Consider the following 12,432-nt stretch of genomic DNA (forward strand, 5'->3'; position numbering starts at 1 on the left):
GAGCCAATTTAAAATCGTTAGTTTCGTATTGATTGTTGGTAATAGGGTTGGGTTTGCAGCAGGGTTCGTTTTGGTAAACGATAAGCTGAATTGATGTCCTAACAATCATATAACGCAAATGAGCTTGGGATTGAACCTACGGTCTTCTGCTCAATAAGCAAAAACTAACCATACATTTTTAATATGAAAGGATCTGGGACCGCGTTTTTCTGCTCAGTAAGCAAGCCACTGCAACCGACGATCTTTGAAATCCTTAAACTAAAAGCTCTGAAAGAGGCCTTCATTAAGATCCATTTTCACGCGACGTTAAATGTTTCGATTTTCTCTTTACGCATGGTTCAGGTAATCATAACAAGCTATGACCGACGTGACGATTGTTTAAGACCTGGTTGAACAAGCTATTCAAATGAAATTACGTTGTCGAATTTTACTTGGCATGTAATGAACAACAGAAATACGCGATAGTTCATATTTTCAGCGGTTGGTGGTTAATTTTAAATATACTAACGGTACTGCCTACGACTACGACGGCGATTACGACAGCGACTACGACGGCGCCTACGACAACGACAACAGCGAATTTGTAACTTACCATTTGTCTAGGATAAACACCTTTGCCCGGCACCTCCACTGGTTCTTCATGTCCGCTATCTGTCACTGTTTGCAAAATATCTAATAGCAATTACCTTCCAATACCAATACTTCCTGTATTGCCATGGTCATCTGGGAGGAGGGTCACATCTAGTGCTTTCCCTAGGAACCGTTCACGGTCACCAGCTACTGCCCGTCCAGTCTTGGGCGTATCCAGCGAGGCATCCTTCAGATTACTTACAATCTCCGAAACTCAATGCAAATCGCAGACACACTTACGCTAGTTACAAAAAAAACACTAACACTAACTGACAGCAGGGTGCCTTCCATTCATTTTGGCTAAAAAACTGTTTTATTAAATTATAGAATAATAAGATAATATGATGATATTTTGTATGTGTAAGTAACAGGAAAAGATTGTAATGTTTGTGTTTGACGCATAAAACCTGCAAATTTAGCTTTGGCAGAGTCACAATGAGCGATTTTCCAATCGCCTCTTCGCGAAGAGTGAAGAGCGAAGAGTGGGTGAGATAAATGACAAAATCGCTTATTGCGACACTCGTGTAGCAAAATTGGCAGGTATTATGTGTCAAACACAAACTTCACAGTCTTTTATTGTTGCTTACACAAACAAAATATTACTATAATAGCTTATTATTCCATAATTCAATAAAACATTTTTTTAACCTAAAATGAATGGAAGGCTGTTCGTTTGGCTACATTATACTTTTCCTCCGCTTATCTATGGAATCTATAGTATTTATCTATATCTCGATCAATACTGCGAACGTGTATAAACTGATGTTCATTATCTCCAGGTTTGGTTTTGATTTTCATGATCACGGGATCCAACTAGTTTGCACCATAGGTAGCTTTTGACCAACCGTCGGTCGCTGGAGCTACCTCCAGTTTCAGCCGTCTTGACTGCCGTATTGACAAGACCTTCTCGACCACACCATGGTGTGGATGAACTTGATGGAAGTCAATCACGAGCCGCTGGGATTTTTGCGGTGAATCGGATGAGACGGACTGAGTTTTGCTACATTTAAAGAGATTCACAGTTCAGAGAATACTTGCAGATTTTTTTGGAGCGATCCTCGCAACCGGTGTGTCGTTCTCAAATTCTTGATTGAATCGTTGTTTTACCAGTTTTATATATGACAACAAATACTCTCAGTAGCTTCACTTTTGAGTAAACAAAGCATTCAACCGAGTAGTCAACCTGAGCAACTATTGGCAAAATGTCAACACTCGTTTGTGTCCTACTAGTCAAAGTGTGCCCTATCGTGCCGAAAAGTGTGCCGTGCTTTGTTTTGGCACAGGGTGCAGAGTTGATTGCAGATTGGAAATTCCACATAATTTTTATGTGACCACACATATACAAAATCCACTCAGAAGCACACATGAAATTTATGAGTCAAATGAATAGTACGCGAGCTCCAACCGGTATTATGGTATTATCCTCGGATTTAATAACGATCAAGAATATTCGTCCGATTTGATGTCGACATCAGAGTTAATCAACACGAGCCTACACGAAACGAAAATTAATTATTTTATTAATGTTTTTCTCTTATACATTTTTGACAAAACATCTGCCTTATACATTCCATAGGACAAACCACATACGTCCTATAAGAACACATACACGTTATACGTTTCATTTAACACATGATCTTCATTAACTTTTTGCAAAGCGTCTGCTTATTAGTTGACTTATACATTTTATGAATAATCAGCAATGGAAGTTTGCCAAAAGGTATAAGGGGATTTCTATACATGTAAGCAAACATTTCATACTCATACTAATGGGACGGCAAGGGGTAGGTCACTCCGCACACCAATTTTGGGTCATCTTTTTTGTCAGTGTGCCGCAAGTATGCTGATTGTGCCGGTCATAGATCAAGCTGCGATTATTTGTAAAATATCCATCCCGGCAACCCGGTATTTCTGACACCTTGAATGTTTTGGTTTGAAATCGCAAGGATAAATCGGATTGATGATGACGCGGGAAGTGGCGAATGTGCGATATTTTGGTGTTTTGTGATCCATAGGGTAATAAATGTCCTGTGTTTTAGTGTTTTATAATGCCCTCAAAGGCAGACCAGAAACCTAGCCTTTTGGCTGGAAAGAGTTGGAACCGGTGGGGAGTATTGTTGGAGACCGACTATAGAGGGTAATGAATAGACTTCTTAAGTTTGTTTTGTGTGAGTTGCAGCATTATTTGAATTAAGGGTATTAATGAGGTCTGATTAACTGCCTCTTCCTCTTGAGTTAAGAGATGAACTAGCCTATGGCTAAAAATCTCTTTAATAAAGAAAAACAAAAAAAAAATTCTCTTGAGTCCACTCTAGAACCTACATTTCGTATTTAGATCTATAAGTGAGCTGCTGGTCTGAGTTCCTCTGGTATATTCAATTAGAAAATGTTCCTGAACATACAGTCAAACAGCACGTAATGTTCTGAACAACTTCAATGACAGTTGTCCAGCAGTGCTCCCATTTTATTTACAACAATCTAATGCCTACGAGATTGTGCCGAAGGTATGTCGACAATGTGCCGATGGATGTGCCCAAGCTGTGTAGAATATAATTCCGGCACAATGTGCTGAGTGACTTACCCCTTGTGGGACGGTGTTAAATGTTCTTCCAAAAACTACGTTGAAAATTTTCTCTGAACTGCCTCTTGAATTCATTCTGAAAAGCGTCGTAAAATACCTATATAACTTTCAGAAAAAAAATCCCTTAAAAGTTCTTCACAGTGATTTATCCCGAAAATCCCGAAGAAAATCTACTCCCGTCTAAAAGTCTCAAAATATTGTTAAGCTCCAGAATCTTGTCTAACGGCTATATCACCGACAAACCGACATGAATGATCATACAAATTACAAAGAAATATCTGATCAAAGCACAAACTGACATCTGCCGCCGTATTCGCGGAAAATATTTATCCTAGCCACGAACACGCGTACATAATTTCTGAGTTGGTTCGTGTCTGATCTATTTCGGACAAATTATTTTTATCTAGATAAAATATTTCTACACACTTAAAATGTTTCGCCGAGATTCCAACAGCCGAGTAGTTCTGCAATTTATTTTGCTGAGATTCAGTAAAACAATTGGGTTCTTTAATTTTGAAAAATGTATCGTTTTTATACATCATCTGAAAGAGCTTCGTTTTCTGAGCACAGCGATATTTTTTTCGAACCCACACTCTTTCATCTCGATTTTTAAATCAAGATTTAAAGCAAAATAATAACTTCACTGTTTGACACTAAACTAACAAACTAACAGCTCGCTTCCATACAAAGTGACACAGAGGGGCGCTAATAAGGTGATTTTTGCAAATGTTATCGTGCTTATTTAAAATAGTTCCAGAGTACCAAAATAGATGAAATTTTGGGTTTGGGTTCCATTTTTAATGCAGATTACGATTATGCATTTACCTCAATACGCTTAAAGAACCCAATTGCCGAGACTCAGCTAACAAATATCATTATGCTATGATATCAGCTAACAAACAGATGGATCATGGATGGTTATGGATTCTCGATCAACAGTTAGGTTTATGTTTCATGTCGGTTTGTCGCTGGATATAGCATAAATCCGGCTCAGAAAGGACTTAATTAATCATATTGTCTAGCAGTTTTTGGACGCCCTTCTCTCAATGATTTTAAGGAAACGAGGCAATAATTGTTGGTTTTTTTTTTTGACCTCTTTTTTCGTAGTTCTAAAAAAAATCATAATATTGCTCGGTGATACAGTAGATAGAAAGAAGATTGATGACGATTCTGAAGATTTCAAGCTGAACATTGCATTAGGTCCTAAGTAACATTGACAGAGGTAAAGGCGCAGCTACAAAGCAAGACCATGCTGGAGGTGGCTGGGTTCAATTCCCGGTCCAGTCTAAAAATTTTTCGGGTTGGAAAATTTCTCGACCTCCCTGGGCACAGAAGTATGATTGGACGATTGGACTTGCTACACAATTACATCAATGCAAAAATGGTACAGGCATCGAAAGCTCTCAATTAATAACTGTGGAAGTGCATCTAGAACACTAAGTTGAGAGCACGCAATAAGCTAATATGCGATATGCAATAAGCTTGAAATGCGAAGAAGAAGAAGAAGAAGAACATTGACAGATTCTCTTCGTCGACTTTCTCTTTGTATCCCCACGGCCATGTTAGCCATGTTAAGACATATCCAGGTATTTTCAGCACACAGATCGATAAAAGAAGCTTTAATCTTGCATCTAATACGACAAACACAACAAGAAACAGTTATGTGCTCAAGTTATTAACGAAAGAGAAATGGTTGTTACTTAGGACCTAATGCAATGTTCAGCTTGATTTCCTGCAAAAAATATTTATAATAACTATTCTGAAATAAATAAGGTATCCAATTTTGGTTAAAAATCTATAAAATTCATTTCTATACAAATTTTGCAATAATTAGGGAAGGGGTGTTAATTTTGCGTGACACAATGAATGGAGGTGCCATTTAATGCGTTTTGCCAGGCAGTCTTCTTTATATAGCTGAGAGAGTCCATCAAAGCCCCTGCCCGATCATAAGCTTCCAAGCGATTTTGTCAGCGAAAACAAACTTAAACCTGCCAGGGACAGCTCCTTGCACAGTGGAGCGAAGCCAGTCGAAATTGATACTCCATTCCGCCCCCCCTTTTTGATCCATCATACAGCAGTATGTTTTATTCAAAATAATGACGAAATTTGATCTTGCTGTTGAGTGGAGGCGCATACATATAAATTACTCCATTTACGACAGATAGAAAGGCAGTATTTCGAATTGAAAGAGCAACTCATCTCGACCGGGGCATCTAAACATTCTATATATTTCACCATTTTACATTAAAGTGATTAGGTTTATCGATTTAGGGTGATCTTTATATATTTATAATACAGGGTAATTTTATTATCTTATCGACATATATTGTACAGAATCATACCGGTGAATCAAAAGCACAAGTAAAATAAATTTCGATAAAGTTCAAAAGCAGTATAAAACAAATAACAGAAACGGCATCTTTCTAGAACTAGTAAATGTGCAGAAAATATACTCGTTCGACACATTTCAGTAGGTAAATCATTCCTCAATGGGTGAAATTATTCCAAACTATAATTCAGAACGAGGAAACAATACTTTCGGCGAACGTAATCCTTTTTTCTACTACCTTCCGGCGGATGATATCAACAAGTAGATGGAGGAATGTGTGTTCAAACTTTATCCTTGCTGTTAAGTGGGGGTGCTTAAGCATAAACTCAATTTAAAAAATCGGAATATAGTTGTCGATCTTGGCACGGTGCTTCTGGGCCACGCACTCGGCAATCCAAACAATGTTACGGCATTCCTGTTCCTTCAGCTTCAGATACGAGTAGAACACACCAAAGTGGAACTGCTGCATAAAGGCGTACACGTTCAGCTTGACTTCGTGCTCGTAGAACTTGTCCTCCAGGGTCTTGTCGCCGGGGTTATTGCCCGATCCGTCGAACAGAGCGGCGTACTCGGCGTAGTACTCGGCTACGGCCTTGACCTGTTCGTAGTCGTCAGCACGGGCCAAAGCAGCCAGTCCATCCGGGTACATGCGGCCGCAGCGGGGGTACAGCTTGGCGCGATCGTCCTTGGACAGCTCGGTGCCGAACGAGTTGATCGTGATAATGATGGCGCGACGATCGGCTTCGAACTGGAAAATTGGAAAATAATGAGCAGCCAGCATCTTTTGTTGGGAATCCATTAAGAGATACAAACCGCCAAGATCTCGCACATTACGTCGGCGGTGGTACCACCGATGTTCTTGCAGAACTCGTAGAACGCCTCCAGGTAGGCCTTGTACAGCGTGTTACGGATGATTTCGATGTTCATCTCATCCAGATCCTGCTCGGAGATGCAATCGACGAAGAACGGAGCCAACGGCGTGTCGACCAGAACGGCGTTATACAGCTCGGCCGGGGTGGCGGCCACATGGATGGCCTCCATCTGTTCGAAGCTTCCCAGCGGGTGGCACTTGGGGATCAGCTCCGAGATCGGGCGCTGGTGCAGGGTACCGGTGATCAGCAGGATGATGTTGTCGATCATGTAGCTGTAGGTGATGAAGTCCAGGAAAGTGGACAGGGGCTCCACCGCGTGGTTGCGCATGTGCTGGAATTCGATCACAAGCTTTTCGCGCAGCTTGTCGTCGATCACGGAAACCGCCAACGGGGAGGGCTCGTTGGCCAGGAACTGACCGTAGTCGGTTCCCTGCAGGTGCAATTTCAAATCTGCGGGAGATAATTGGAAGTTGTCATAATATGGTACATATATGGGGACGCTGGGAAGCCTTAATATTTGTATTAATGATGATGATGGTCCCACCTCAGGTTTGTGCTGGACGATTTATCTTTGAGATGATTAAGATAACATCTTAACCAGATTATCAAACAAAAACGGACTGGTATGTGTGGATCTTAAGATTATTAGCATTATCAACCAGACTGATCCGATATTCTTAACATCTCCTAGCATTACTATTGACTACAAATGATTTCTATCAACTTCAGAACATCTTCAGAAAAGTTCAAAATTCCTACGTGATTTGTTTGAGCTGTTGAAAAATTTCTATACTACACAATGACTACCAAGTTTCCACGACTCATTTTGACACCTGTTGAATATGTTGCCACCCTGAATTCTAAAGATCCTTTTAAATATCATTCCTCTCGTGTGGAACTGTATATGTATTTGAAATTCTATCATAATCATATTATTTTCTTCTGATGTTCGGCGAAATGACTTTACCTAATTTTGGGTCGTTGCAAACAAATTATGAGCAATCATATCATGCTTCTTGATGGACTCAAACATACAGACAGGCACATTAACTAAAATTAGTCTATGATTAATTTATTCCACCCACCATCATAACTTCAAAACAAAACGCACTTCAACAACACCATCGACTCGCCCCTCGTCGTGATTCATTGTCATCGCGTAGCCCTCGTCGCCACTTTACGTACCTTCTTTCGTGATAAGGTCATATGATCAACCAAGATGGAAAATTTCACAAAACACTCTTTTCGGTCAACATTTCCCCCTTTTCACCGTTCAAACTCCACCGCCAGAATGACCCATCCCGGATTGTAGCCCAACCCGCAGAAAATCGATTTATTTACCTTCGAGCGTTTCGCACTGGACCAGATTGAGGTAGTCGGCCTGCTTGAGGATTCCGCACTTGAACCCACGGCAGAGGCCCTCCAGATAGCCACCGTCGATGTTGAACATGAATCCTGGCATCGTTCCTTCGGTTGGTTATATTTAGTAGGATAAAGTGGGTTTTCCGTGGGACGACGATTTTCCTTCGGTGACAAAACTTTTCTTCCAGGCGAAGACGTCGAATGCGAACTCACTGCTGCTGCTGCTGCTGCTTTGCTGAGAGATGCGATTTTCTTCTCTGAAAAGTGTCATATGACTCGCTGGTGGGCCTGATCAGTGGTGGAGGTGAAATGTCCAAGTGGCATTTGCAGGTGGGGGCAGTTGATGTTGTGCTGTGACGTTCAATCTTGCTGCTCATTTTGGTGCGTGTACTAAAATCTAGCTTGGAATCGAATCAATACACTGAGGTGCGTGGTTTTAGAATGCACGGACGATGAGACTAACTCAACATTGAGCTGGATGTGTTTCAATTTTGGCTAAAGTAGATTTACTCATAATGTGCATTTTCCTGGACTTTCCTAAACAAAATCGAGGAAAATCGACGAAAATTTTACTCAGTCTAAGAGGCAAATAGACTTAAGAAATTCATAAGGCTCGACTTATGAACGACATATATGAATTTCGTAAGCGTGACTTATGATTTTTTTGGTCTAAAATGAGGTAGCTTCGGGTAGAGTCGGTATATAATGAGTCACGCCAAGAGAAAAACAGTTGAACTCGCATCACGGTTTTCAAAAGATTTCCATTCTTTTCACTTGGCAACAGAGGACTTCTACAACAACTTCAAATGACTTCTAGCGAGAGAAAAAAAAATTGCGGCTGTAGTAAATCATTATATCAGTGATTTTGTCAAATTATCTTAACAAAAAATACTCATTACTGATCATTACCGAACGTATCCCATAACAATTTAATACTCACAGCGTGTTTATGCTCATTTCTTCGATTATATGTTATATTTTATTGCAATACCTTTCATGGACCTTTCATAGCATCGTAATGTTTGTTTACTTTGCCCGATAGGTAGCCGGTTTGACAGTTCAATAGGTAGACTTGGCTTCACTCTTGGCGTGACTCATTATACACCGATTCTAGCTTCGGGTAGCTCTTGTACGCAGCGTTGCCAGATCATTTTCTGAAAAATCTGGACCAGGTATAAAATCTGGAAAAATCTGGAATGCTCAAAAAAATCCTCTTTTTAACATAATGCTATTGAAATAAAAGTGATGTGACAATCTCCAGTAAAAATAGGTCAGTTTGATCATCTGAAATTTATTTAAAGTACTAGAATGGTTATAAATTACATGTTTAAATAAATTATAAAAAGCAAATAACTTGTTAGAAATGCTAAAATTATCCAAAAGTTGAAAAGTATTGACACGGTGTGCCCAATAAGTTCAAATATCCATTACGCAGCATTTCAAAAATTGAGTTAAATGCGGGTAAAAAACAGCAGAAAATATGGTTAGAATTGTTTTTTAAACTGTAACTTTTTTACAAATAATGAAAAGCAAAAAATCAAGGAAATTTGATGGGATGAATTTTTTGAACTAATAGTCGATGTAGTCCTTAGTCCTATTAGTTCTAAATAATTCTAATATTACTCTGAGGTTGATCAGATTTACAATTTAATTCTTGACATCATACAACATACAACACCCAGCAGACCAGTAGGCAATTTTATTTTGAAGAAAAAATCACCGGGCAGTTTACCTAAACCACCTAAACTACGGGTAACTCCACTATTAGCATGACCATTTCGAACAATTTTATGCCAAAGAATAATTTTATTATATTACTAAAATGAACGTCTGATAGCTTCATTTTTGAAGTCTCAGGAACTTGCAATGATTCTAAATTCCGGAATTTATATTTTTACTGCGTCCCAGATCATGAATTGTTTTGTTAGTCTGAATTTACTTGGAACTCTTCACAGGATATCTTCGCCTTTTTTGTTTTAGTTCAATTCGAATCATCCTTGAATTCCATCATATTTCTTTTCTATATTCCCCTAAAATAATCTTGAAAATATCTAAACTTTTCCAGTAACATTCTTAACAATTTCCTTGGTACACTCTTCAGAATGACCGTCACACTCTTCTCAGACCTATCCGATAATTCCAACATGGCTGAATCATGAATTTGACACATTAGAACACCTATATGTAGCCACCTTGGTGCCAATCACCGACGGACATCGATTGATCAGTTCACGAAGATTTGCCGCACTCTTCTCTCACCCGTAAGTTTTGACAGTTTTGGGTGGTTTGTTTTGGCTCCCATTCGTTGCTATCTCTTTTACTCAGAAGCAAAATGATAGGGAGCAAAAAGTGAGGTTAGGGACCGTGCACTGATCTATTACCATCCATTGACGGCAATCGAATGTGCAGGAAGGCAGCTTCCACACCTGCGTAGGATATCGCACCCATTCAACACACATGGGCCGGGACCAACGACTTTACTTCCCTTCCGAAGGAAGACGTGACCAGAGATTTTTATGCCTCAGAAAAATCCCACCGACCTCGGCTGGGATTGAACCCAGACCCATCGGGGTGTTAGAAAGCAGTCACGCTTACCACTACACTTCCGGCACCGGCAGAGATGAGGGTCAGACAAATGGTTTCTCAGCTTTGTAATTGATGAATCTACGTTACGGTCGGCCACACGAAACGAAAATCAATTATTTTATCCATGTGTTTCCCTTTTACATTTTTGCCAAAACATCAGCCTTATACATTCCATAAGACAAACTACATAGGTCCTATAAGAATGCATAAAAGGTATGTGTGACCGCTTATACATTTCATTTGACACATGATCTTCATTAGCTTTATGCAAGGCGTCTGCTTATTAGTTGACTTATACATTTTATGAATAATCAGCAATAGAAATTTGTCAAAAGGTATTGATCAGTTCACGAAGATTTGCCGCACTCTTCTCTCACCCGTAAGTTTTGACAGTTTTGGGTGGTTTGTTTTGGCTCCCATTCGTTGCTATCTCTTTTACTCAGAAGCATAATGATAGGGAGCAAAAAGTGAGGTTAGGGACCGTGCACTGATCTATACGGAGATTTCTATCCGTGCAGCAGATGGAAATGATGTAAAAATGATAATGACGTTTTGCTAGCTGTCAAATCGTATGGAATATTTTTTAGTACATCATCACTTTTGTGGTTTTGGATTTCAAACCTAGGTGTCGCATGCACTGGTGCAGTTTCGCCACAGAGAACAGACGTTCAAGCTCGGTCAGAAACTTGTGTAAAATAAGTGGGAACGTCGCCGTTACGTGGTGTTAGCATCTCCTGATTTTCTCTATAAATTTTCCGTTTTCGACCAATTTGGCGCTAGTATCGATAAATTTTCTGTTGAAAATTGTCACTTGGCGCTACTAGCACTTAGTGTCTAGTGTAATTTGTGCAACGCCAGCGCCATCATGTTGTCAAAGAGGGTTTTTAAGTGGGGAAGTCGCTGTTAGTGGCGCTTAAGTCAAATAGGAATCTTTACACAAGTTTTTAGAGAAATTTTGTTCGAGCCTCCATGTCTGTTCTCTGTGGTTTCGCGTAGATTCATCAATTGACCATTTTGTTAGGTTTCTGTATTCATTTTCCCTCAGATGTCACTGCTGTTGTTTGCGGTGACATCCAACGCAAACCACAGAGAACAGACATTGAGGCTCGAGCAAAATTTCTCTAAAAACTTGTGTAAAGATTCCTATTTGACTTAAGCGCCACAAACGGCGACTTCCCCACTTAAAACCCCTCTGACAACCTGATGGCCCTGGCGTTGCACAACTTACACTAGACACTAAGTGCTGGTAGCGCCAAGTGGCAATTTTCAATAGAAAATGTATCGATACTAGCACCAAATCGGTCAAAAGTGGAAAAATTATAGAGGAAACCAGGAGATGCTAGCGCCACGTAACGGCGATGTTCCCACTTATTTTTACACAAGTTTCTGACCGAAGTTGGACATCTGTTCTCTGTAGTGAAAGGATGTTGCTCGTGGACATTGCAGAATTGTTGTTTGCATCTCACTGCAGTCTGAAATATTATCGAGAAAATCTGCTAATTAATCATGTTTTGTTGTTTTTGACATCATCCACATCCAGAGGGCCAGTCACTTCGAATGTATGGGAATGGTAGGAAACCATTTGGAAATGCATGAAAATTTTCAGTTTTTATTCATTATCGTCTTTATGGACAGTTTTAGATGCACAAAAATTGCACGAGTACATTACTATGGTGATAAGGTAAACACTCGTTTATTTGTTTCCTTCTGTGAAAGCATGTTTAGTCACAAATCGTGGATTTTCTGATATTCTCCATACTGCAAAAATGATTTTCCTACCACTGAAGGGGCGAAATCTCTCGGATCTTCAGAATAGCTACTACTCAAATCGTATAATTAATTAATTTCAATGAAATTGCTGAAATTATAAAGGAGTTCCGAGAAACTTCAGCAATGTCCTGAGGGGCTCATGCAAATTTAGGAAACCGAAGGGAAGTTATATGAACAGTAGAACATTGCGAGAACATTTTATGGGAAGTTCTATGCTTTTTTAATGGCAGTGTCGATAACTTTTAAAAATAAAACAAAATCGGGAAGATCAGAGAGCTTCAATGCTGATGTTACAATAAATT

At 39.6% G+C, this 12,432-nt stretch overlaps 2 protein-coding genes across 2 annotated transcripts in view; one reads left to right on the forward strand and one right to left on the reverse strand.

The window, feature by feature from the left end:
- The window catches only part of LOC135707500 (GATA zinc finger domain-containing protein 1), a 259,888-nt gene that overhangs the window by 35,937 nt on the left and 211,519 nt on the right, over positions 1 to 12,432 (forward strand). The window lies entirely within an intron of this gene.
- Positions 5,416 to 8,042, reverse strand: VhaAC39-1 (V-type proton ATPase subunit VhaAC39-1). Its single transcript, XM_065229281.1, has 3 exons — positions 7,754 to 8,042; positions 6,354 to 6,862; positions 5,416 to 6,288 (listed from the first exon to the last, which is right to left on the reverse strand). The coding sequence occupies exons 1-3, from the start codon at positions 7,872 to 7,874 to the stop codon at positions 5,872 to 5,874; spliced, it is 1,047 nt and encodes a 348-aa protein (XP_065085353.1). The 5' UTR covers positions 7,875 to 8,042; the 3' UTR covers positions 5,416 to 5,871.

The sequence above is a fragment of the Ochlerotatus camptorhynchus genome, unplaced genomic scaffold (assembly GCF_037179485.1).
Source record: "Ochlerotatus camptorhynchus isolate MF236.1 unplaced genomic scaffold, CSIRO-AGI_Acam_v1.1 ptg000313l, whole genome shotgun sequence".
Taxonomy (NCBI): Eukaryota; Metazoa; Arthropoda; class Insecta; order Diptera; family Culicidae; genus Ochlerotatus; species Ochlerotatus camptorhynchus.

Bases quoted from the DNA above. Each gene is read 5' to 3' on its own strand.
- VhaAC39-1 (XM_065229281.1), bottom strand. From the start codon at position 7,874: ATGCCAGGATTCATGTTCAACATCGACGGTGGCTATCTGGAGGGCCTC. The intron at 6,863-7,753 runs GTAAATAAATCG...TATCTCCCGCAG, and splicing joins CCAGTGCGAAACGCTCGAAG to ATTTGAAATTGCACCTGCAG. The intron at 6,289-6,353 runs GTTTGTATCTCT...CCAATTTTCCAG, and splicing joins TAATGTGCGAGATCTTGGCG to TTCGAAGCCGATCGTCGCGC.